We start from the raw sequence: 26114 nt of genomic DNA, 5'->3' as shown, positions 1-26114 counted from the left end.
ATAATGCTCCTGAGGAAGACATATTCTTATTAAGCCTAGCCTCAGGAGCTAGAATTTCAGAACTGTCGGCTCTATCCAGGGATGCGGGTCATGTGGAATTCCTCCCATCAGGAGAAGTTCTACTTGCTCCGGATCGTAGCTTTTTAGCCAAAAATGAAGATCCTCTTGCAAGGTGGGCCCTTGGAAGGTTATCCCACTTCCGCAGGATCCTTCTCTCTGCCAGTATCAACTCTTAGAGCCTTTCTATCTCGTACTTTCTTCTAGATCCTCAGGTGCTCTCTTCATGAGAGAAAAAAAAAGGTGGTACTTTATCAGTTAAAGGCATAGACAGCAAATCCTTTACTTCATTAAACAAGCCAACCCTGAGTCATTCCCAAAAGCACATGATATCAGGGAGTAGCCACCATCAATTAATTATTTTCCAACATATGAACTGAGGATCTTAGAAAGTATACTGGATGGAAATCCCCGACAGTCTTTAAACGGCATTATTTAAAGGTCCTTGGAATCTTTAAAGTTTAAAGTTTTCAGCAGTAGCAGCGGGAAACATAGTTTCCCCTGATACTGTTTAGTAGTTGTAGTATAGATCCAGGCTCTCCTTTCTACCTACATAAACCAACATGCCTCACCCTATCGTCAGGCTATCAACATCATAGCCTTAGCCGTTGTATCATATAGTGGTTTGTCCCTTATTTTTTTGCTAGGGACATCCACATTTGTACTGATAATGTACTTCAGTGTACCTACCCTTATTTTTATGCTAGGGTAGGACACAATATGTTTGTATATATTCACCATTTTATGTTAATGATGAACTTCAGTCACAATGTGTTTGTATATACTTTGAAATAATTGTATTGATGATGGATTTCAGTTGTACCTACCCTTATTTTTATGCTAGGGTAGGACACATGGTGTATATATTTTGAAATTTGTATTTTGTTAAGTAAATCCAATTTTCCTTATTTTACATGCATCCTTGTAATTTACTTTAATTACTATTTAAGTACTTTAAGTTTACTAACATTTTATTATTTTTACTGTTAAAATAAGTTAGTTTAAGTGCTTAATTTGTATGCTGTAATTGATTTACTTATATTATATCCATCAATTTTAATTGTTTCATTGTTCCTTTTTCCATCTTGTCTGTTTCTCTGGTACTCTTTCATAGGTGCCGACACTAGCTGAGCCCAGAAAAGGGATTTTTGACGAAGGAAAAATCTATTTCTGGGTGATTGGCTCGTGTCGCCCTATGAAACCCCCCTTTTTTTATAGTTTGTTTTCCCCCCCCTTGCAGGACAAGATGTATTTGAACTGTTTTATTTAAGGATGTCCGCTAGGGGCGCTGCTGTCCGTGGCGTCCTCTAGTAGTAGTAGTAGAGGCTGCATCGCCCGTTGGTATCAGCTCTCTCTTGGGGGGATTCTGACAGGAAGTTCTAATTGGTGTTTGGCTCGTGGTAGTGTTTCCACACTCGCCCTTTATCATACCGACACTCCTTTTTAAAGATGAGCGAGTTCAGTTTTACATGACATTTTTTCTTAATTTTTGAATTTTTTTTCTCTGTAATTTTAGTTTTTCCTCTGGCTAATTTTACCTAGAAAGAATGATATTAAGGATACTTTCATAGGGCGACACGAGCCAATCACCCAGAAATAGATTTTTCCTTCGTCAAAATCCCTTTAATTGAGATAAAGCCTTACCTGTTAATTACTATTAGTGGCTGGGAAAGTTTAAAAATGTTTGAGCGTTATTTTTACAGGAAATTATTAATTAGTATCCAATGTATATTAGATTAATGCTATAATCATTACACAAAGTACTCCCTTCACCATAGCGTACACTGGATGTTGTTGTGGTGGTAGTTGCAGTAGTCAAATCTCCTTCTGTTTCATTGTCCTTTTGGAGGAATGTGCAGCTATTAGTAAATGTGGAAGGGATTAAAATTACACCTAGTTGCAAAGGTATAAAATACAATTACAGTACAGAGAATCTTACAACCTGTGAATAAAGTTCCCATCTAGCACTCCAAATACGACCAACCCTTAAGCACATGCTATCAGTAACATTCCAAATACCATAACACAGGCCACACTAATGCTTGTATGTCATGGTGAGGGCACTGTGAATTGTCAATCTCTATTTCTTCCAGTACAATATGTATTAAACAATTTCCCAGTGTACCACAATGTACCATAAAATATTACTTGGAAACTAAATAAATGGTCAGTTTGAAACCTAAAAGCCTATTATACTACTGTTGAATGGTTCAATAGTCAGCAAACTATAATTTCCTGGCATGTAATTTCATTCCCTGACACCATAAGTAATAATGGATGAACTTCTTTACTTGACAAAGATCCTTTTCCATATTGTATTCAGTGACCCCATCAGTAAACAGTAGATGGTTGAAAGTAAGAACAAAGGACCACGGATTATTAGAACTAGTTCACTCCATACTCTGGAAAGCAACCCTAAATATGTGGAAATAAGGCCAGGGAAACTTATCATATTGCATGATGTAAGTTTAGCTCTACATCGCAAGAAGCTTAAGTATACAAAAGTGAGCTCAAAATAATGATTATAAATCTGCTTGACTCTTAGCAAATACTAATCAACTTACCAGTACTTTATCACTAGAAACTAATATGTAAAGTAAACCAGTCTACAGCAATAATCTCTGAAACTTGTATATCTAACCTTCTCTACATTAGCAAATGTATACATATCTAAATGGTAATTATTCTTTTCTACTTTGACCATAAAGGTATAAAAATAATGTGCCACAAAAAATATCGAAATGCAAACTCTTTTTGTTTTTCTAGTGGGGTTTGCTAGTGTGTGTGTGTGTGTATGCATTTGTGTGTGTGTGTGTGTGTGTGTATGCATTTGTGTGTGACATATTGCAACTCAGCATGATCTGGTGACAGCCAACTTCTGAGAGTATGCAGTCATAGCAGTTAAAAGAGGATTCTACACAGAAGTAAAGAATGTCTTTAGGAAATGTTGTCAATACACCTTGACAATGATTTAGTAAAACTATCATATAGAAGCCATCACCTAGCTCCAACATCTAATTGCCTAGTGGGGCTGCAGATATATTCTCTCATGAGACGTCTTCCCAACTGATATATTATCTCATGAGATGTACTCCCAACTAAGTTAACCAGGACTGGCCATCATTCTCCAGGAGCTTTCATTTTTTAAGTTTTCTGTATTTCTTCAAGCGACCTTTGATTTCATATTCTCTCTGCTGCCTGAGTAACTGTGTCAACTGAATTTCTGAATCATCAAAAGCTAGTGCTAGTTTTATTCAATAAAAAGTAAATTTAAGTACATACTATTCCATTTTTCCACAAAGTGTACCCAGCATACAAAAGCTATTATGTAAATTCATCCGCAAGAACACAAACTGGAGGTACTGACAGAAGCCCTGGAGACTACAAATAACTAACTAAAAATGTCTCACAGGTACACTGTCCAGCACAAGAGTCAAACTGAATTAGTACCAAAGACACTTGAGAGCATGTCTATAAAAACAGTAACCTTTTCATGTCTGCACTTGTCTTTATGCTGGCTGGAACAGAAATTCTGGAGAATGCTATCACCAAATATGGAGTGAATTGCGAGTAGATTTAATCTCTTACCCCTCCCAGCATAAAAGGATGAGCAATGAAACTTGGCAGTGGCTTATTGGATTCATGTAGAAGGGTAGGGAACTCCTAGGGTAGGTTTTGTGTAATTTCAACAACGTACTGTCACCTCAAATGTTGCCATATTGACATCACAATTTTGAAGTAAATTGTATTTTTCCTAACTATACAAACCTGAGGTCCTTTACACAGGGAAAATACTTACAGCGCAGCTGGACAGGTCGTAAGCTTTCCAACAAGGTAGTTCGATAGTAACTGCTTGTCCAATGGTCGGGAGTCTGGCCCGACTGGAGGGTAAACATTCACTTTGCTTTAGGCCCAGGAACAGAGTGAGGGGTGGCATGAGGTGGGACTATGTGTAAAGGACCTCAGGTTTGTATAAATAGGAAAAATACAATTTACTTCAAAATTGTGATTTGTTCTGACACGTAATACAAACTCTTTGTCCTTTACATAGGGAAGACTCACTTCTTGGTGGGTGGAATCTGAGTCTTGTGAACAGACTGGTGTTCGTCCGACCTTGGTTCCCTCCCTGGTTGTAAGAGCAGAGGGAGGGATCCTAGCCTCTGTCCAACTGATTGGAGTGTGCACTGCGGGATCAGTGGTCAGACCTCTGGACCAAATTCATAAGAGGGAGGTAAGCATGCCTCTTATGAATAGCAAGCAAGAACTAGTTCCTACGCAAGAGCAAATACAAAGTCTTGGGATTGTCTCTTGCTGGCGTAAACTTCCCCCCTTGTTAGGGAAGTGGTGGATAAGCACTTCCATCCCTAGTGAAAGGGATGGAATGGAGCTCAGTTACGTAGCTTACCTGCATCGATCATCCTGTCCAGCATGGTGACGACCGCCGCCCTGTGCCCGCAGGGAGAGGGAAGAAAAGAGGAAGAAGAGAAGCCAGTCACACTCTCATTCACTCTTCCATTCATGCAGTCTCACAAGGATGAGACGCTATCTTGTCCAGTCAAGGAGCTGGGTAAGCTACACAACTTGTTGAGCAGCCACCACGGGTCTCAAGGAAAAAGTGTCCAAGGACCTGTGGGCGATATCCATAAGGTAGAAGGAGGTGAAGGTGGTCTGGTTGGCCCAAACCCCTGCCTTCAGTACCTGTGCCACGGACAAGTTCTTGCGGAATGCAAGGGTTGGACCAATAACTCTGACTTCGTGGGCTCTCAGACGAAGGGTGCTGGTGCCAGCACTCCCATCTGAAGTGTACGCCTTCCGGATCACCTCGCGAAGCCAGAAAGAAATAGTGTTCTTGGACACTTCTTTCTTGGTAACCCCCGTGCTAACAAAGAGGCGTCGACACTCAGGCCTGAGGTGATGAGTTCTCTTCAGATAGCGCCGTAGCATCCTCACAAGACAAAGCAGCATCTCATCCGCATCATCGTTGGTGAAGTCTTTCAGGGAGGGGATCGTGAAGGACTCGAACCTGTCGTCAGGGACCGAAGGGTTCTGAGTCTTTGCTACTAAGTCCGGGACAAAATCGAGCGTCACCGATCCCCATCCCCTCGAGTGCTAACATCGAAGGAAAGACCATGAAGTTCTCCCACTCTTTTTGCCGATGCCAGGGCCAGCAAGAAGACGGTCTTGAGGGTCAGATCCCTGTCTGACGACTCTCGGAGCGGCTCGAAGGGTCTGCGAGTCAAACTCCTAAGTACGAGAGTCACATCCCACCCCGGGGTGGGCAAGACCTCTCGAAGCTCTTCATTAGGAGCGAAATTTCCATGGAAATGGAAAGATCGACTACTCGCAGTTTAAGGACTAGGGCCAGGGTGGCACTGTAGCCTTTAACTGCGGAGACGGAGAGGAGCTTCTCTCGGCGAAGAAAGACAAGGAAACCCGCTACCTGCTGAAGAGTGGCTCTGAGTGGGGAGAGACCCTGTCCACGACACCAACCACAGAAGACGGACCACTTCCCCTGGTACACTGCTGCAGAGGACTGTCTGAGCTACCAGCCATCTCTGTTGCTGGTCGGTGAGAAAAGCCTCTCGCTCGCAAGAGATGGTGGATAACTGCCAGCCGTGAAGACACAGGGACCGAACTGCTCGGTGGTACTGTTCCACGTGTGGTTGGCACAGGAGGTTGTGCCAGGGCGAAATCTCTCGCGGTGCCTCGAAGAGAAGAGCCAGCAGGTCCGGATACCGTCCGGATACCAAACGGCCTCAGCCACCAGAATCATCTGAAGATTGCTGGTGACCAGCACTCTGCTGATCACCTTGCGAATCAGACAGAATGGGGGAAAGACTAAGACTAAGAGATTGTTCCATGGGTGCTGGAACGTGTCCTCTGCAGCTGCCCATGGGTCCGGCACGACGGAGAAGAAACCTCGAGTTTTCTGTTGTGCCGGGTGGCGAACAGATCCACGACTGGACGCCCCCACAGGTTGAAGAGCCTTTCCGCCATGTCTGGGTGAAGTGACAATTTGGTCCCAATCACCTGATTCCAGTGGCTGAGCTTGTCTGCCACTACACTCCTCTTGCTTGGAATGTATCTGGCTGACAGCTCTACCGAGTGGGCTACGGCCCACTCGTGCACCTGCATCGTCAACTGGTGCAACGGGAGGGACACTAGGCCCCCCTGTTTGTTGAAGTATGCCACTACCGTGGTGTTGTTGCTCATCAACACCACTGAGTGCCCCATCACCCGTTCCCGGAACTCTTGGAGTGCGAGGAATGCAGCCTTGAGTTCCAGGACATTAATGTGAAGGTGCTTGTCGTGATGGTTCCACACGCCTGCAACCAGCAACTCTTCCAGGTGTGCGCCCAATCCCTCGGTCGATGCGTCTGAGAACAGCAACATCTCCGGAGGGGGAGTGCGCAGGGGCGCTCCTATTACGAGGTTCCTGTCGTCTAGCCACCAGGCCAGGTCCTCCCTCACTTCCTCTGTGAGAGGAACCAGGAAGGACTGCGGATCTCGTGCCTGTGACCAACACTCATTTAGTCTCCACTGGAGAGACCGCAGGTGAAGATGCCCGTGAGGGACTAACTTCTCCAGTGACAATAGGTGACCAATCACAACCTGCCACTGCTGAGCTGACTGTTCCCATCGAGACAGGAACCGTCTGGCTGCCTCCCTGAACCTGCTGATCCGAGAGCCTGCGGGGAAGACTCGTGCTGCTGCCATGTTGATCAGCATGCCCAGGTACTTCATCCTCTGCTTGGGCTCGAGGTCTGACTTCTCAAAGTTCACCACGATCCCCAGATCGTGGCAGAACTCAAGGAGTCGATCCCTGTCCTGCAGCAACTGCTAACGAGAGCTCGCCAGGACCAGCCAATCGCCGAGATACCTCAAGACACGTATCCTGACCGAATGGGCCCAAGCCGACACCAAAGTGAACACTCGCGTGAACACCTGTGGGGCGGTAGAGAGACCGAAACAAAGTGCCCTGAATTGGTACACCGTCCCGTCAAGGATGAAGCGGAGGTACTTCCTGGAGGACTGATGGATGGGTATTTAGAAATACGAATCCTTCAAATCTACTGAAAGCATGAAGTCGTTCTCCCTGATGGAGTCGAGCACTGAGCGTGCCGTCTCCATCGTGAACCGAGTCTGGCGAACGAATCGGTTCAAGGGAGAGAGATCTATCACCGGTCACCAGCCCACCAATGACTTCTCCACTAGGAAGAGTCAGCTGTAAAAGCCCAGTGACTGATTTCACACGACTTCCACAGCTCCCTTGCTCAGCATGAACTTGACTTCTTCCCGAAGCGCTACATCCCTGGCAGAACTGGGAATGTGCGTCTGAAGGTGGACCGGGTTGGAGGTGAGGGGTGGCCATGACTCGAAGGGTAGTTCTAGATATCCCTCCCGAAGGATATCCACTACCCAGGTCTCGGTTCCGTAACGCTGCCAAGTTGCCCAATGGCTCGCCGTCCCTAGCGTTTCCCCTTCTTCGACTTCCACGTGGAGGACCCCCCACGGGAGTGGGAGGTCTGGGAGGAGGGCTGACGCTCACTCCTCGAAGCAGAAGTCGAAGGCTGGGTCTTTCCTCTAGACCTCGACGCAGCTGATGTCTTGGCAGAGGAAGAGCTAGCTGAGCTCCGAGGCTTGGCCGCAGTTGCTTGAGGCTGCCCAGAAGCCTTCGAGACTGCCTGGTGAACCAAGTGGTCACTGTTCTCAGTGCACTGCTGTTCCACCGCAGCATCCACCATCCCTTTGGGGAAGAGAGAAGCAGAACCCAGCAATGGTCTGTTCCGTAGACCCATCGTTACCTTGCAACCGGCCACCCTGGTCACCCGAGCGAGGACTGCGTCCTGACGTCTCAGGACCAGGTTGGCCCACAGGTTGGCTGTCTGGTGGGGGAGGTAGGAAATAGCCTTACCCCCAGACTGACACAGTCTCCCGAACGCTGAGTCTCCTTCGGGAGAGGTGGGTCCCGAGGAGGCTGCAACTCTGGACGCCATGAGGGACCACAGGTCCAGCCAGGAGACTGCTTGGAAGGCTGCCATGGCAATCGCTTCCAGGGCCGATGCCTCTTGCTGTGAGAACCAGAGGTTCTCGGCCAGCAGGTGATGGAGAGGCACCCCCGGAGTTAGCCTAGCTATCTCCGGGTTAACCTGCTTGGTCAGTATCATGTCCTACGAAGGCAAATAGAAGCACCGCTGACGTGGTAGAGGAGGGGGAAGCAGCTTGTCCGACCTGCTGGTCCTAAGTGAGCCCTCCTGTCCGGAGACGAGAGAGTTCACCTGGCCCAGCACACCGCCGGCCAAGGAAGATCGGGGCAAACCCACCGTGGTCCTGGGTTCCTTCTTAGGACCCCAGAACGACTCCAACCTCGAAGGAAGTTCGGAGGGCGGAAGCACCGATCCTTCCCCGAGGTCGTTGTGCTGACGAATCAGCGCAATGACCTCCGCAAACGACCTCTGGATCTCGGGAGTGACCACGTCCAGGCCGGTCAGCTCCCGAGAACCTCCTCCTTCAGCAGGAGGAACCACGTCAGACCCCTCGTAGCCTCCTCCAACCACTTGGGCGTACAATCTGCTCAGTCTCAAGACCGTGCCAGGCTCGTAGGCTCTTGCAGCAGGACCGAGAGGAGTGCACTCCTCGCGGTCGCTCCTAATCGCCTCGCTCCTCCCGGTGTAGCCCGAGGAGGTTGAAGGGATAGGAGAGGAAGACCTGATGCTCCCGCCCTGCCTACCGGCAGAGCCGGTGGGCTGGGAGGACTGCAGGCGATCGCCAACCCGTGGTGGCGACCGAGCTGCAGGTCTAGTCCCGCGGTCTCCCTGGGGAGAACCGCTGGACCGAGAATGGTAGCAACGATCCCGGGCATCAGGAGAGCTGCTACCAGTCAAGCAATCCGTCCGGTCCCAATGGGAGCGACAGTCGGGAGACCGGTAGAGTCCACTGGCGCAGTGGGAGCATGCGCTGTCCTCTCGACGCGTCACGGTACCTGGCCCAGCCGAGACTGGGCCTGGTGACCGGGGGGACCCCTTTCTGGCCTCAACATGCGATCGGTCTGGTGGGACTGTCGCATCAGCCCTGGGATTGCTGCGAGACCGATTGCTGGCCTGGCGAGAGTCACCCAAGCAACTCCCACCAGTCTTCTGCTCCAGGCCTGGGTCCTGGCAGCGAGCAGGCTCAGCTGCCTGGACCCTGGCTGCACGGTGACTGTACACTCGGTGACACTCGTCTTCTTCTTCCGTGGGGAAGGGGAGACGGGCCCCATGCCCGAAGGAACAGGAGGACCAGCGGAAGACCCACCTGTCCCACCGGAGTGAGACAGACCCTTAGAAGTCTCTGTGTGAGACTTCTTAGGGAAGGGGGGAGGCCACCTTCTTCTTCCTCGGCTGTGGGGCTTTGGAAGTCGAAGGGGAAGAGGCAGCAGCAGACAATGACAAAGAAGATGACGACACCTTCCTCTTCTTGGACCTCTTCTTTGTCAGCTTCCTCAGGACCACCATCAGGTCCTCCATCCAGGACGGAGCTGGGGCAGTTGCGGTAGCAACACGGCCCAGCTGCACCTGTCCGGAAGGACCTGCAGTGGGAGCAGCAACACCACGGGCAGGAACAGAGATGGCAGGATCTGGTACTGGAACAGTGACGGCAGGAACTGGGACTGGAACTGGTGGCTGGTCGTGCGGTGAGCTCTTTGGGCACCCGAAGTAAGGGGCTGGGGCGAGGACAGCAAACCCAGGCGGTGGGGCCAACTCCTCCTGCGGCACGAACGACAGCGGGGCCTGCACAGCGGCTGATGGTGTCACTGTTGTCACGTGCTGCATGTACACCAGGTGAGGCGGAGCAGCATACCCAGGTGTCTAGATGGTCGTTGTTGTAGATGTCACCAGGCCATGAGTTACCGGAGTGGCCAGGTGGTACAGCAGACCCTGAATGCTGGGAGTGCCCGAAAGGCCCATCAAGCACCAGACCTGGTCGAGATCTCCACCCACGATGGCAGTCACACCTGAGGAGGCAAGAGTCAGGTTAGTAAGGGGGGGGGGTTTCCCGCTCACCTGGGGGGCGGGGGTGTTCCCACCCCAAGCGAACGGAAGGCCCCGAGTGCAATTCCACGTCGGGGTGTCGCGCTCCCTCCTCGGTGCTCGACAGGTTGAACGACGAGGCGGAACGCGACACGTCCCCCGGAGGGGAAAGAGCCATATGAGGGAGCTGGCTAGGAGGGAGGAAAGAGGAAGATGTGTCCGTAACCAGAGGTGTCGCCGGAGAGCTTTTCGACGACCCCCGTAGCGCTCCCACTGCTCCTCTGACCAAGACATACAAATATTACATGGCTCGGCCCGAGAGCACTCACTCCCTCGACACCAAGTACACAAAGAATGAGGGTCCACATGTTCCATGGATCTAAAACCCCCGCAATGGCGGCCCTCCACACCAGGGCATAATCTCCAGTTGGTTGGGGGGAGGTGGGGCTTCTCTGTCTCGTGGAATTGCATACTCATTCCTGATGCAACCACGAGTCACAATCAAAATACAAAAAAACATGAGAAATTGATCAGTACTTACAGTAGGATTCACTCTACAATTACTACCAGTAAGAGAAAAAGCAATAGAAGGCATTCACTCTTCGTTCTCGAAGGCGTAATGAAAGCTCACGATGATGGCGGGCAGAGCGGCAAACACACATCCTCATCCGACAGCGGCCGAAAGCAAAGTGAATGTTTACCCTCCAGTCAGGCGAGACTCCCGATCATCGGACAAGCCGTTACTATGTTACTATCGAACTACCTTGTTAGAAAGTTTATGACCGGTCCAGCTGCGCTATAAGTATTTTCCCTATGTAAAGGACCTCAGGTTTGTATTACGTGTCAGAACAAATGAAGATTTATTTGAATAATAAGTGTATAAAAGTAGCAAAGAGTACACCTCCATTTATACTGTGGCCATGATGCTAAATGCAAATCATGCAAATATCTTGCAAAATAATGTCTAAACATACAAAAACAGTCCTATACCAAGATCATGATATGAAACCTCCAAGACGATAGGGCAAAGAATAATAAAAATCTAAAATAAAAAATATATCTTAAATGAACATTTTCCTTACAATGAGAACATTTCTTCCAAATTTGTCTAGAAAGGTGAGAAAAATTCAAATATGTCTTTTATTACAATATTATGCATCAATTTCAAGACCGTCACATACCGTAAGCTGACAACCATTTTCAAGGTTTGTGGTAAATTTTATTAGTAACATCATGCATGTACCTGTTTGCATAAAAAATTAAGTCTTTGTTAGAAAACTAATTATTTTCCACAAATATATCGATCATAGTCTGTCCATATTTGCCATCTCAACTGTCTCCTGGACACATACTGTCTTGTCTTCCAGGCAGAAGTTGAGTGATCACTGTGAGAGAGCTAGTCTTTAGAACTGCAGTGCCTATTGAGAACTCTTTGATGGGCACCTGGATTCACAGGTAAGGCCAGTGAGATCATAGGTATATAAAGTCTATTACTAATAGACTTTACATACATCTAAGGTAGAGCTAAAAGCTATCAAATAATCCATGTGAGATAATGGATAAAAAAAGATTTATACTACATTTTAATATAAAACTATTCACATATTAGTCTTCAAGCAAACAAAAAATTAAGAAACTCCTTGAAAACTACACTTTTCTGGGATCGACCTGTGTCGGCCAGTGAAAGATCCCTGTAGCTTGTTTTTCAAGTATAAATACTTCTAGATATACCAGAGAAAAAGCTAGCATGTTATGATGAAGTTACCACCCTCAGCGCAATCACCCCGAGGGGTGTCGGTATAAGTAAAGGGGCGTTGTGGAAACCACAATACACAGGGCCTTCGCCACTAAGAAGATTCCTTCCCAAAATCCCCGTCCGCGGTGGGAGCCGCTACAACGAAACCCACCGACAACTCCTCTCACCACTACTATAATACCCACGCGCTCTTCTCATTCCTGTACTAGAGATTGTGTGTGATCCACACTTTTTCGTTGCTCCAGGATTTTTTCCCGTAATCTCTTTGTGATGGCATCGCAAGGTTCTTCTACTTCTATGTTGAGTACCCCAATTTGGTTTTTCATATAGCATTTAGTCGAGAATAAAAAATATTTACTGCCTCGGCCCCTCAAGACATGTTGTGGGTGCCGCCGGCTGAGCGGCCATTTCGGGTAGTCGGTGCAGCGCCAGGTAATTTCACACACCAATCTATCGAAGAATATAATTAGGTTATAAGTATTATTTGACTGTTAATTAAGATGGGACTGGCGCTCGTCCCAGCAGTGAATTCATTCAGTTAGAAAGGAATAGTTAACTAACGTACACTTTAGTAAAAGTTCGCCATGAGTTCGCGTAGGAGACGGGCGTCAGTCCTTATTATTATTTACAGTTATACTGTAATTAGTGTTATATAGTTTTATTATGTGTTATTTTTGTACATGTAGAGGCGGTCGAGTTGCCCCTATCCTTCACCCTCAAAGCCAACCTAGCCTAGGCTAGACTTGGCAAGTAGCCTATGTGTTCCTTCCTAACACCCCCGTACAATAGTGGGACTTACCTTCTGGCCGGGTTCCCTAGGACTGATAAGTTAGTCTAGTAGGTTTAGTAGAGTTCATTCCCGCCCTGCCGGTCTGGGTCGAAAAATTTGCCTTAGTAGGTTTGGTCGAGGAATATCGTCCTTCTTAATTGGCAAAGGGTGGCTATAGGCCTACATTGCCTAGTACAGGGGTAACCCGGAACAATGATGACATCCCCAAGTGGGGATATCATTCTATTTCCTTACCTAATTCTCGGGCAACTCTTCCACAAAACCTCTTTATGTGTATTGTATGAATATTCGATGTATGGCTGGTCGGTTAAGCCTGGCCTACCTGGCATAGCCTCCTGATTGGGTGTGACCACTACCAATTGCGACGAGCCATGGCCAGTCTGCGAGTCTCCTAAGGAGAGGTAGGCTATGTAGCCTAGATTAGGTCCACCTCTGAAACAGGTGGGAACCAGGCGATCACGACCGGCCATGCATACTAACCCTTCTCCCCCCCCTCCTTCCAGAGGGTGGGGAGGGTGGGAGAGTTACCATATGTACACTTGACCCATTACGCTCCGTGTTACTGCTCCGGCGACCCTGTGGTCTACCACCACATCAGTCGTTCGGGGGCGCCGAACGTTGCATGAAAGCAACTTCGGGATATGAAACGTCCTCGCCTCTCTGTATCTCTGCCGCTCCAGTAAGAGTTGGAGGTAGAGGATGAAACAATCCTCCTACTATATAGCTAACAGAGCAAGAGGGAATCACCCCCTCCGGCCCATGGCTTCACCCCTCCGCTCCTTCCAGCATTGGCAGGGAACAGGGAACCGATTCGTTTCCTAGCCGGAGCTCCGGCGATAGTACTACTTACAGCTCCGGTCTCGTAAGGGACCGGTCGTGTGATTACTTCATTCCATTCCAAGCTCCGGCAAAGAAGGGAAATAAGCATGTTCATCTACAAGGATAAATCCAGGTTGACTCCGGCTTCCAATTTCCAATGGCTGGAAATTCAATGGGACCTGAACGAACACGAGCTATCTCTCCCGCCCAAAAAGGCCAAAAAATAGCAAAGGCTACAAAACACTTTCTCAAGAACAAGCGAGCTTCTCGACAAACCCAAGAAAGGATTCTAGGCTCACTTCAGTTCGCATCAGTCACAGACGTCCTGCTAAAAACCAGACTGAAAGATATCAATCAAGTCTGGAGATCAAGAGCCAACAACATGCTCAGGGACAAGGTTTTGGTTATTCCACCTATTCTAAATAAGAGGCTCCGCCCTTGGGCGGAACGCCGGAACCTGTCAAAATCAGTACCTCTGCAGTTCCCTCCACCATCACTAACCATCCACACAGACGCTTCTCTGAGCGGTTGGGGAGGGTATTCGCCACACAAAAAAGTCCAGGGAACATGGTCAGAGACATTCCACCAGTTCCATATCAACATCCTGGAGGCAATGGCAGTCTTCTTGACCCTGAAACGTCTGTCTCCAGCCAAAAAGATTCACATAAGGATAGTTTCGGACAGTCTCATAGTGGTTAAAAAGTTAAGTATATATCTTAGTTTTACCAGACCACTAAGCTGATTAACAGCTCTCCTAGGGCTGGCCCGAAGGATTAGATATTTTTACGTGGCTAGGAACCAATTGGTTACCTAGCAACGGGACCTACAACTTATTGTGGGATCCTAACCACATTGTATCGAGAAATGAATTTCTATCACCAGAAATAAATTCCTCTGGTTCCGCGTGTCTCATAGTGGTACACTGCATAAACAGAAGAGGCTCCAGGTCCAACAAATTGAACCATGTATTAAAAGCAATATTCTTGTTGGCGGAAAGGAATCAATGGCATCTGTCAGCAGTTCATCTAGCAGGAGTGAGAAATGTGATAGCGGACTCCTTGTCCAGGACAACTCCTCTGGAATCAGAATGGTCTCTAGACAACAAATCCTTCAATTGGGTTGCAAATCAGATCCCGGACCTTCAGGTGGACCTATTTGCCACGGAAGCCAATCACAAACTGCCTTGTTATGTGGCTCCCAACCTAGACATTCGAGCTTTCGCAACCGATGCAATGTCCCTAGATTGGAACAACTGGCAGAGGATTTATCTCTTTCCGCCAGTGAACCTTCTATTGAAAGTGCTACACAAGCTAAGATCCTTCAAAGGAAAAATAGCTCTGATAGCCCCCAACTGGCCGAAAAGCAACTGGTATCCACTTCTCATAGAATTGAAACTCAATCCCCAGCTGCTACCGGCCCCAAAGCTGACGCAAGCGGTACAAACTCAGACTGTGTCAGCTTCCTCAAGAATTCTGAATGCCCTAACTTTATGGACGTCATGAAATTTGCGGCTCAGAAAGACGCAAGTATAGATCCTCTGAACATTCTATTTATAGAATCTGACAAGAGGGAGTCCACAATTAGACAATATGATTCAGCAGTAAAGAAACTGGCCAAGTTTCTAAAGGACTCAAATGTTCACGAAATGACCACGAATTTGGCAATCTCTTTCTTTAGGTCTTTATTTGAGAAAAAGGTCTAGCTGCCAGTACTATTACCACAGTGAAATCAGCCCTAAGTAAAATCTTCCAAATAGGCTTTAATATTAACCTTTCGGACGCCTACTTTTCTTCTATCCCAAAAGCATGCGCCCGTTTGAAACCAATAGACCGCCCTCAGTCAGTTTCTTGGTTCTTAAATGACATACTTAAATTGGCTTCAGACTCAAATAACGATTCATGCTCCTTCTCAACTCTATTGAGAAAGACACTGTTTCTAGTAGCACTGGCATCAGGAGCTAGAATATCTGAACTATCAGCTCTCTCCAGAAACCCAGGCCATGTCGAGTTCCTCCCGTCAGGCGAAGTCCTTCTCTCACCGGACAGGCAGTTTTTAGCCAAAAACGAGGACCCACAAAATAGGTGGATTCCTTGGAAAATCCTTCCCCATACGGAAGATAGTTCTTAATGTCCTGTCCATACTCTTAGAACCTTCCTAACCAGGACTTCTCAAATAACTTCAGGCCCTCTGTTTGTTAGAGAGAAAGGTGGTACAATCACCTTAAAAGGTATCAGGCAACAAATTCTTTACTTCATTAAACAAGCCAATCCGGACTCAGTTCCACATGTCCATGACATCCAGGCAGTTGCCACATCTATTAATTACTTTCAAAATATGAACTTTGAGGACCTGAAGGAATACACAAGTTGGAAATCTCCGGCAGTTTTTAAATGACACTATTTGAAGAACCTACAGGCCCTTAAATTCCCAACTGTGGCAGCAGGAAGCATAGTCCTCCCTGAAGAACGGGGTTGACATCCTACCTTTCCCTTATGTTTTCTTTCCCTTTCACTCTCTCCTACTTACATGACTAGCTCGTACTCTCCACCATCCTCTTCTCCGGGCCGGGTTAGACCTGTTCATCCCGCCACCGGAGCATATATATAGTGTAAATAGTTACTTGATAGTGCCTTGTTGGCCATACCTATTATGTCTTGCTGGACTTACATATTATTTGACTTCACAATCTTATATTATAATTAATCATGTTGTTAGTTTTAAGTAGATTAAAACTTATTTATAGTTTAAGTAGATTAAGGATTAATTAGTTCATAAGTAATTCTATTTTTATACAACTTTAGTAGTAATAATTTCTATTTAATCTTACTTTGGGTTTTTCTGGGCTCAGTTCGTGTCGCTGCGCGAAATATCCCTTTAATCTATTATTTCTAAGGTAAATGCACTAACACATACCAGAGAATAAATAAAATAAAGAAAAGGTCAGTATAACTGACTCGCTCACCCTCCAAGAGGGCGTCGGTATGAACACTAGGGCGAGTGAGACCACTACCACGAACCTCTTACCAATAGAAATCTCCCACTACAAAACCCCCACAAGAGGGGAGCCGACCCACAGAGTGGGCAGCAACTACTACTACTCCATCCCATGCTGCCGACTGCTGCGCCTCTGGTGGCCATCCTTTTAAGTTAGCGCACTGTGTACACACGTACCCTTTTTGCTCGTGTTTTTTGTGCCCCTACTAGGATTTTACCAGTTATGGAGCGTTCAGCCATCGCAGCAGCTAAGTTAAGTAATCCGTTAATGTTTCTATTGGGTTTTTTCCAGCCTTGAGTCAGTATTTGCCGTTTTTTAGGTATAAATACTGCCTCTTGGTCGGAAGCATGGCAGCATTGTTCTGCCTCGTGGCGGGTTCGTTCTTGGTCTTCCATACCTAGAACCTTCCCTTGTTACCTTACGCTCTATTACTAGTTATCTTTATTATGTTAGGGGTCCAGCCTACTAGGTTTATGTCATGCATGCATGTCTTCTTTACCTTGCGTAGGCATCTTCCATCCAGACCCTAGCCATAGCTCTTAGTATCGGCCCCGGCTAGCTTTGAGTGGTAGACTTTCTTTCGGGTTAGTCGTACACTCCTGGATTTTTCCTCCTACTGATTTACTTTCTTACTTTATTTTAAGTTAATTTAATTTTAGTAATTATGTTTTTTACGTTAGCCTACGGCGTCTGGCTTATTACGTAGCCTAGGTCCTGTATTCATGGTCCCCAGTTTATTGCTTCCTCTCATCAGTTCGGTTGCTTCTCTATAGCATCTCACTGATTAGTTGGTTGCTTTATCCTAGGCTATGTTTTCTGATGTGTTTTCTTATGTTACCGCTCCGTGGTCACCATGTGATCGCGAAGCAGCCAGGCGCCCGTCCAGTCACCCTACCCTCCTCCCGCTCTACCATAGAGCCGGGGGGGAGGGAAGTCTGTCCTCGCTCGCTCCACATACCGTGCCTGTCTCCCTCTCTCCCTAGGCGGAGGGAGTAAGGGAGGCTGGACAGACCCAGGACTGGACTTGACCGTTCTCTGCTTCATGGTGCGTGGGGGTGCTGTGACTAGGAGGGGGATTGGCCTTCCCCCTCCGTTGTTACTCCGTTGCTCCGTTGTTTGCTCGAGTCTGTCTCGCCCTCTCACTCCTTCCCGGATTGTTGGTGCTTTTATCCTACCGGAGCTCCGTCAATCACGTGGAAGGTCGCCAGTTCACCCTTGCGGGCGAGGGATCAGGCGTACAGTTGGTCTTGCCTAACCATCCCGTCTCGCTGATATCGCGACACGAACACCGCGCGCACCGGAATTATTCCGGTACTTAGTGCTATTAGGCTTAAGTGTTTTGGAGTTTATTTTAAGCTATCATAAGTTTAATTTAAGCTAGCCTAAGCCAAATCCCTCCCTTACCCACGTTGTCACACCGGACCTCTCCGGGGTTTTAGCCTATTCAGGCGGTAGGGGAGGGGTTATGCCCAAAAATTTTTCACGCTCCGGCATGCAGCGGAGTTCTTTTAGGTTAGCCTATTACCTGCCTGTAAGTGATGTTTGTTAGGGTACTCATGTATCTTTTCACTTACAGACCACCAACTGTGAGCATCCAGGATGCAATGCCATGCTCCAGGACCCCTGTGGGCATGAAGTCTGCAGGTCCCACGCTCCATGCGCGACTTCGCACGGGAATCTGCAGGTCTTGGTTCCATGAAACCTGCACCATATGTTACGATCTCGTGAGTCAGTTGTTAGACGGGGTAAGTATTCCCAACTCCGTTCGGTAATTCCAATAAATGTTTTAGATCTTAAGTTTAATTTTAACCTTTTATTTTAAGCTTAAGCTCCTTTTATATTGGATTTTACATCCCCTATGTCTTTAGACTAAGCCTATTATTACTTAAGTTTTAATCTTAAGTTTAAACTTAAAACTAATGAACGCCCTCTCTTCCAGGCTCCCGCCGTTAGAGATACCGCTCTGGCAACCCTGAGGGCTTGGGTCGGCGGATTCGGGAAGAACGCCGCCAAGGGACAGCCCTACATTCTAGAGAAGAGGTTGGCTGTCCTAATCTTCCCCGGCGGCAAGTCGACGGGTTACGTCGACCCGGCAGAGGCAGCCCCGACTATGGCGGCGATTCAGCAACAGCTCGCCGCTTCGTTAAAGGAACCAGGCCAAGATATCTCGTCGGACGTCGCGACACTGGATTTGAATATAGAGCCCATGGTAGGTGTTGACGACCTGTTGGTCGAGGTAGGTACGTTGGACGCCCAAGGGCTTCCCTTGGGCGCCACTGGGTCTTCTACTACTCCTGCTAATTCTCCAGCTTCCTTCCAAGGCTTTACAGGAGCTGAGCTCCTTTATACTTCTCCTGACGCTTCAGTAAGACCTAAGGTCAAGGGACAGACGGTTGTAAAAACCCTCAAAAAGACGTTGTCGTCGTCCAAAAAGACTTCGTCGGCGTCAACCTCCCGTAAGTCTCCGGCTGCAAACCCCGGAGCAGAGAGGTCTAGAGCTTCGATTTCAAGCTCCAAATCCTCAAAGAGCAGGTCTTCCAAGGAGAGGCCACGTACTCCGGCTGAGCCAGCAGTTGCTCCTCTCCCTTGGTACCTGTCCCAAGTTACCCATCCACCTCCGCAGCAGCTCTCCGGTTTTGGATCCCAATGCTGGACTGTTGCAACACATGGGAGACTTGGTCGGCTCTCTGAGGAACAGCATGGAGCAGATGTTCTCCCGGTTGTCCGACAGGATTACGTCTCAGGACAACATCATCGCCGGACTTAATCAGGCCCCTCTAGCTACTCCCCCAGCTTTCGGCACCGGATTACCTCAGCTCCCACCTCACGACTCTCTGCCTCCGTTCTCTATGAATAACCCCTGGAGGGTGGCATCATACGCCCCTTTCCAGGACGGTCTTATTTCCATTCCGGAGTGTGGTACTCGAAGGATTGAGGACTTCGAGTTCTACCCGGAGGGTCTCCAACCACCGTTCATTGGCTACGCCAGACTCACTGAAGCAGCCATGACTAGAGATGACAAAGTCCCTAAGGAGACAGTCCTCTACTCACGTGACCAGGCTCAAAGAGAATGGCTCAGGTGTTTAGAGGACATGGATTGTTCAAATACGAAAATTCAAGCCTTCAAGAGTCCCTTCACCATTTTTACGCTGGAGGAGGGAACTTCTCTTCCCTTTCTCAGCAAAATAGCAACGGTCACTATTCCAGCGGCCCAGAAGGGAGAGTCGTTTCCACAGCTAAGGGAAGCAGACCCCACATCTCCTTTGCTCCCTTCGCTCGGAGAACTGTGGGAGGATTTACCCAACACCTTTTCGGCGGGCAAACTCAAACCAGACTGTGCTATGGATCAGTTTGGTAGCCATCTTGCTTGGTGAGACGTACCCGCGTGAACTCAGATTAATCAACAGATATCACAAGTTTAACATACGACTAGAATTTGAGAAATATCTAGAAGTGTTCGTGAACTATCGGTGATAAGATTAGTGTGAAAATAGTAGGATAAAGCGTCTTCTAAGTTAGTTTATCAAGTGTAATACTATAAATCAGAACAAGATGGCAGTAAGTTCCAACTGCGGGAAGAGGTGGCGTAATTTGGCGTGTTTAGCAGATTCGCAATACGATGAGGTAGCAGGAAGGGAACTGGCATTTCTCATCTATGAAATCAGCAACAGTCCTAACCAAAAAGATACAAAAGCATTCATAGATATATTAGAAGGATATAATCCTTCAAACTGGAACAAATCTAATGAAAACATCTTGAAAATAATTGAAGAAGTTCCAAATAAAATCCAAGTGGTCAAGAGACTCATAAAGAAAATATACATAAACCAACATATACCGACAAAGAAAATGAATAAGGTGAATCTTGTGAATATCCTAATTGATGCATTAGGAAAAAGAATGCCAAAAGCATGCAAACTGTGTAAGGTTTGGTATAGCATAGTCAATCCACAAAACCTAATCAGAAAATGTGCTGCATGCAACATTCCGACCCATCCACAGTGTGCTGAGGTAATACAAGATTTGAGAAAAGATACAAGAATTTTTTGTTCAACATGTCTATCATGGATAGACAATGTTATTAAATCAAGATTGAATGTACAAATAGTGAGGATGAAGAAGAAGAGGAAGAGGAAGAAGAAGAAGAAAAAGAAGAAGAGGAAAACGGAAGAGAAGTAAACAAAAATGAAATGACAGAAAAAAATAAGGAAAACAAAGAACAAGATAAAAGTATGGATGCAGAGATACTCATTGATACTACATATGAGGCAATAAAGCAGCATACCTACGAAGAAATAAATTACGATATGACAACAGAAAAGCAAATCCCGAAGAGGCTCTACCCAGATCTATACAATGACGGGAAAGAGGAAAAAATAGACAAGAAAGACAAAATCTGCAACCTTTTGAAAAGAGGGAATTGCAGATTTGGAGAAAGATGTTACTACAAACATCCTAAGATATGTCAAAACTATGAAATATATGGTAAATGTGCATACTTAGATGGATATGGGGATGATTGCAGAGATCTGCATCCAAAAATATGTAAAAACCTAAAAGAAGGAAAAGGATGTAAGTTCGACAAAAAATGCAAATATATGCACCCTGTAGCCATGAATCATAATCAAATAAATAACCAACCAAGTAATAAAATCCAAAATAAGAAAGAAACAAATAAAGAGAGAAATCAAGAATATCAGGTAAAAGAGAAAAGCAAACCACCAATGAGATATGCAGAGGTGTCAGCAAAAAATTTCAAAGCATCAGCTCCGAAATTATACCCAAGAGATAATAACTGTATTTATTATGCAAGAGGATATTGCAGAAACGGAGAAAATTGCAGATTCAGACACAAAATGAATAATTATGATGAAGGAAGATCAAATATTATGGAAAAGTTGGATTTTTTAATGTCAGAATTTCTGGAAATGAAAAAAAAGAACAACATACCAGAACAGGAAAGAGACATGGAAAATCCTTATTACTACCAGTATTAAATGAAGGAGAAAAACACGCAAACCATCATAGTGATGAATGCGCAGGGTTTAGTTACGAGTAACTCAAAAAGAAAAATAGAGTACTTAGAAGAACTAACCCAAAATGAAAAGAAAATAGATATAATGAATATAAGTGAAACCTGGTATTCCCAAGAGACTGGGAATGATGATCAAATAAAAGGGTTCCAAACTTATAGATCAGATAGAAAAAATAGGAATCAAGGGGGAACGCAATATATGGGAAAGACAAAAAACAAGGAAAAATATATGAGAAATATAGTAACTCAGAATGTTGAACTAATAGCGGTTAGAATTTGAATCTGAAAAATTGATGAACATAGTAATATATAGACCTCCTAATACTAAAGAGTTTGACTTAATAATTGAAAAATTGGATGATATATGTAGAAATCACAAGGACTGGACTATTCTCCTATCTGGTGACTTCAACTTTCCTTTCGTAGAATGGAAAGAACGAATAGGAGATTGTGGTTGTACTTATACATATAAAAAAGAGAGTAATAGTAGTGCAGAAGATAAGAGGCAATTTGAAAAGCTATTAGATATGCTACTAGAATACAACATTCAACAAATAAATCACCTGCCAACAAGAAAGGAAAATACTTTAGACCTAGTATTTGTGAACGAGATGAATTATGTTAAAGAAATAATAGTTTATAATGCGAATATTTCAGACCATAATGTCATAGAATTAACAGTTCATTCCAAAGCAAGTGAAAATAGAGATAAGCAAGAAATGAAAAAGTGGAAGGATATGGAAAATACAACTTCTACAGTAAAAATATAAATGGTCAGAAATTAATGAAGAATTAAACAAAGATTGGGATAACATTTTCGTAAGTGATGACATAAGGGTAAATACGGAGATATTATATAAAATATTGGAGAAAATAGTGGAAAAATATATACCGAAGAAGAAAAGTAAACATCATTCATGCATACCAAGAGACAGAAGGATCTTGTTCCAGAAAATCAGAAAGTGGAAAAAAGGTCTTGCAAAAGAAAAAAATGCATGGAAAGTTATAGAACTAAAAAGTAAGATAGAAAATGCAGAACAAAAGATTATACAATCAAAAGAAAATGAAAAACGGGACTTGGAAGAAAAAACCCTATTAAATATCAAGCAAAAACCCCAAACTATTATACGCATATGCGAAGAAGATGAATAAAAGAAGAATAGAAATAGGCCCTCTGAGAATTGAAGGGAGATTAACGAATGAAAAAAAGGAAATTTGCAACATACTGGCAGAACGATATAAGAGAGAATTCACCCCTAGAATAGATAATGAAGATAATGATATAGAAGTAAGGGATGAAAATAGTGAATATTTAGCTGACATAGATATTAATGAAGCTGATATTGTGCAGGCTATTAATGAAATTAAAATGGAGCTGCTGCAGGGCCTGATGGAATTCCTGCTATTTTGTTAAAGAAAGTAGTTCATTCTATCGCAAAGCCACTTGCAATATTATTAAGACAAAGTGTAGATACAGGCAAGATTTATGATGAGCACAAATTAGCATATATTACCCCTACTTTCAAAGTGGATCAAGACTAGAGGCAAGTAATTATAGGCCTGTGAGTCTAACATCACATATTATGAAAGTGTATGAAAGGGTAATGAAGAAAAATATTATGAAACATTTAATAAAAAATAATTTGTTTAATAAAGGACAACATGGTTTCGTACCCGGAAAAAGTACACAAACCCAACTGTTAGTCCACCGTGAGAACATATTCAAAAATATGAAAAGCGGAAATGAAACCGATGGGTTGATTAGACTTTGCAAAAGCTTTTGATAAAGTAGACCATAATATATTAGCGAAGAAAATTAGAAAACACAATATCGTGGATAAAGTAGGAAGATGGTTAAAAGAATTTTTACACAACAGAAAACAGATAGTTATTGCAAACGATGAGAAATCGGATGAAGTCAAGGTAATATCCGGTGTGCCGCAAGGTACGGTGTTAGCTGCAATACTGTTTGTTATTATGATTGAAGACATAGACAATAATGTGAAGGATTCGGTAGTGAGTAGTTTCGCAGATGACACAAGAATAAGTAGAGATATTACTTGTGACGAAGATAGGAACGCTCTACAAAGAGACCTTAACAAAGTATATGATTGGGCAGAGGTAAATAGGATGGTATTTAACTCTGATAAATTTGAATCAATAAATCTTATGGAGACAGAGAAAGAAAGCTATATGCATATAAGGGACCTAATAATGAGACCATCACAAATAAGGAAGCAGTTAAAGACCTTGGTGTGATGATGAATAGGAACATGTTATGCAATGATCAAATAGCAACTCTGTTGGCAAAATGTAAAGCAAAAATGGGAATGTTGTTACGGCACTTCAAAACAAGAAAAGCTGAACACATGATTATGCTTTATAAAACATATGTTCGTAGTCCACTTGAATATTGCAATATGATATGGTACCCACACTATCAAAAGGATATTGCACAAATAGAGAGTGTACAAGGTCCTTTACAGCTAGAATAGAAGAAGTTAAGGACCTAGACTACTGGGAAAGACTACAATTCTTAAAATTATATAGTCTAGAAAGGAGGAAGAGAACGCTACATGATAATTCAGGCATGGAAACAGATAGAAGGAATAGCAGAAAATATCATGGAACTAAAAATATCAGAAAGAGCAAGCAGAGGTAGATTAATAGTGCCCAAAACTATACCAGGAAAAATAAGGAAAGCACACAGGACATTAATCCACTACGCACCAGCATCGATAATGCAGCGTCTATTCAATGCGTTGCCAGCTCATCTGAGGAATATATCAGGAGTGAGCGTAGATGTGTTTAAGAATAAGCTCGACAAATATCTAAACTGCATCCCAGACCATCCAAGATTGGAAGATGCAAAATATACCGGAAGATGTACTAGCAACTCTCTGGTAGACATTAGAGGTGCCTCACACTGAGGGACCTGGGGCAACCCGAACAAGATGTAAGGTCTGTAAGGTAAGGTAAGGTAAGGCTTCCGGACAGCCTCATTCAAGCTGAATTTGAGGCCAAGACTAGGCTAGCCAGGTCCATTAATACCATGGCTATGACAGAAGTAGCGACTATTTCTTACGGGTCTGAGCCGCTCTTTAAGCTTCTCACCAAGTCACTGACACAAACAGTCCAGTCTGACATGTTTGAGTTCGCTACAGCCAGAAGATTAACTTGTCGGAAACATGTCCTCCAGGAAGCAACTATTCGTCATGAGCCGAATAAGTTGCTTTCATCCAACATCTGGGGGGCAGACCTCTTTCCTGATTCAATGGTAAAGGAGGTCCAGGCGGAAGCTACAAGGCTTAACCAAAGCCTTAAGGATCGTTGGGGTCTCACGGCAAAGAGACGCCAAGACCAATCAGCAAAAGGTAAGGCTCAGAGGAAACCGAAACGTTTTCAGCCGTACCAGAAAAAGCAACAACGCTTCACCCAGGCGGTTTCGGCTGTTCCGCTGGTACAATCAGCCCAACCCTCTACTTCCAAGGCTCAATCACAGCCTATCTACGTGATTTCCCCCCAGCCTCAACCTTCCACTTCCTACGCTGTCTCCCCAGCCTTCAACCAAGTGTTCGAAGGCCAGGCCTTTCAGCAATACGACCGCTTTGGCAGGGGAGGCAGGGGTAGGGGATCCTTTCGTCAGAGAGGATCAGGAAGGTCTCTCAACAGGGGAAAACACTTCCGAGGAGGCCGCGGAGGTCACTCAAACCAGCAGCAGTGAGAGCTCGAAGGTAGGAGGGAGGCTGTTTCTCTTCCGGCACCGGTGGGGATTCAGCAAATGGGCACAGAGTATTGTGTCGAAAGGCCTGGGTTGGAGTTGGGTGGCGAATCCCCCTCCACCCAGACCTTTCCTTCAACTTCCATCAAAAGAATTGACGGAGTATGCGGAGGACCTCCTTCACAAAGGAGCAATAGCGAGAGTCAACAGATTAAAATTTCAAGGTCGCTTATTCAGCGTTCCAAAGAAAGGCTCACAAAAAAGAAGGGTAATCTTAGACTTGTCCCGCTTAAACTTGGCCATTCGCTGCGACAAGTTCAAAATGCTGACCATCTCGCAGGTGCGGACCTTACTTCCCATGCCGTCACCACCTCTATCGATCTTACAGACGCATACTATCATATCCCTATTGCAAGACACTTTCGCCCTTATCTGGGCTTCAAGATAGGAGATCAAGCATTCTCCTTCAAGGTAGTTCCCTTCGGTCTGAACGTGGCACCCAGGGTGTTCACGGAGTTGGCGGAAGTAGTCGTCCAACAACTGAGGTCTCAGGGGATAATGGTAGTAGCGTATCTCGACGATTGGTTGATTGGGCTCCAACAGTCGAGGAATGTCACAAAGCCACACTGAAGGTAATCCAGTTCCTAGAGTATCTGGGGTTCAAGATAAACAGGACAAAATCAAGACTCACTCCGGAGTCCAACTTTCAGTGGCTGGGCATTCAATGGAATCTATCCTCCCATACTCTGTCGATTCCATCAGCCAAGAGAAAGGAAATAGCGAAGTCAGTAAAGGGATTTCTAGAACACAAATTTGCTTCAAGGAGAAGCCAGGAAAGAATCCTGGGTTCCCTCCAATTTGCCTCAGTGACAAACATCTTGATGAAAGCCAAACTGAAAGACCTAACCAGAATCTGGCGCTCACAGCAAAC

General features: G+C 45.4%; 1 protein-coding gene across 5 annotated transcripts in view; it reads right to left on the bottom strand.

The window, feature by feature from the left end:
• The window catches only part of LOC135216235 (laminin subunit alpha lam-3-like), a 567145-nt gene that overhangs the window by 47861 nt on the left and 493170 nt on the right, over window positions 1-26114 (bottom strand). For 2 of the 5 annotated variants that reach the window (XM_064251389.1, XM_064251391.1), the window contains one exon: window positions 1841-1897. The exons of 1 other annotated variant lie outside the window; for it this stretch is intronic. In XM_064251389.1, coding sequence (XP_064107459.1) covers window positions 1841-1897 — 57 coding nt within the window. Of the gene's footprint in view, window positions 1-1830; window positions 1917-26114 lie in introns of all 5 variants that reach the window. 2 more of the 5 variants (XR_010314834.1, XM_064251392.1) reach the window with 2 other exon arrangements.

This window comes from Macrobrachium nipponense, chromosome 6 (genome assembly GCF_015104395.2).
Source record: "Macrobrachium nipponense isolate FS-2020 chromosome 6, ASM1510439v2, whole genome shotgun sequence".
NCBI lineage: Eukaryota > Metazoa > Arthropoda > Malacostraca > Decapoda > Palaemonidae > Macrobrachium > Macrobrachium nipponense.
The sequence above is the reverse complement of the archived record's forward strand: the minus strand, read 5'-3'. Positions and strand labels throughout refer to the sequence as shown.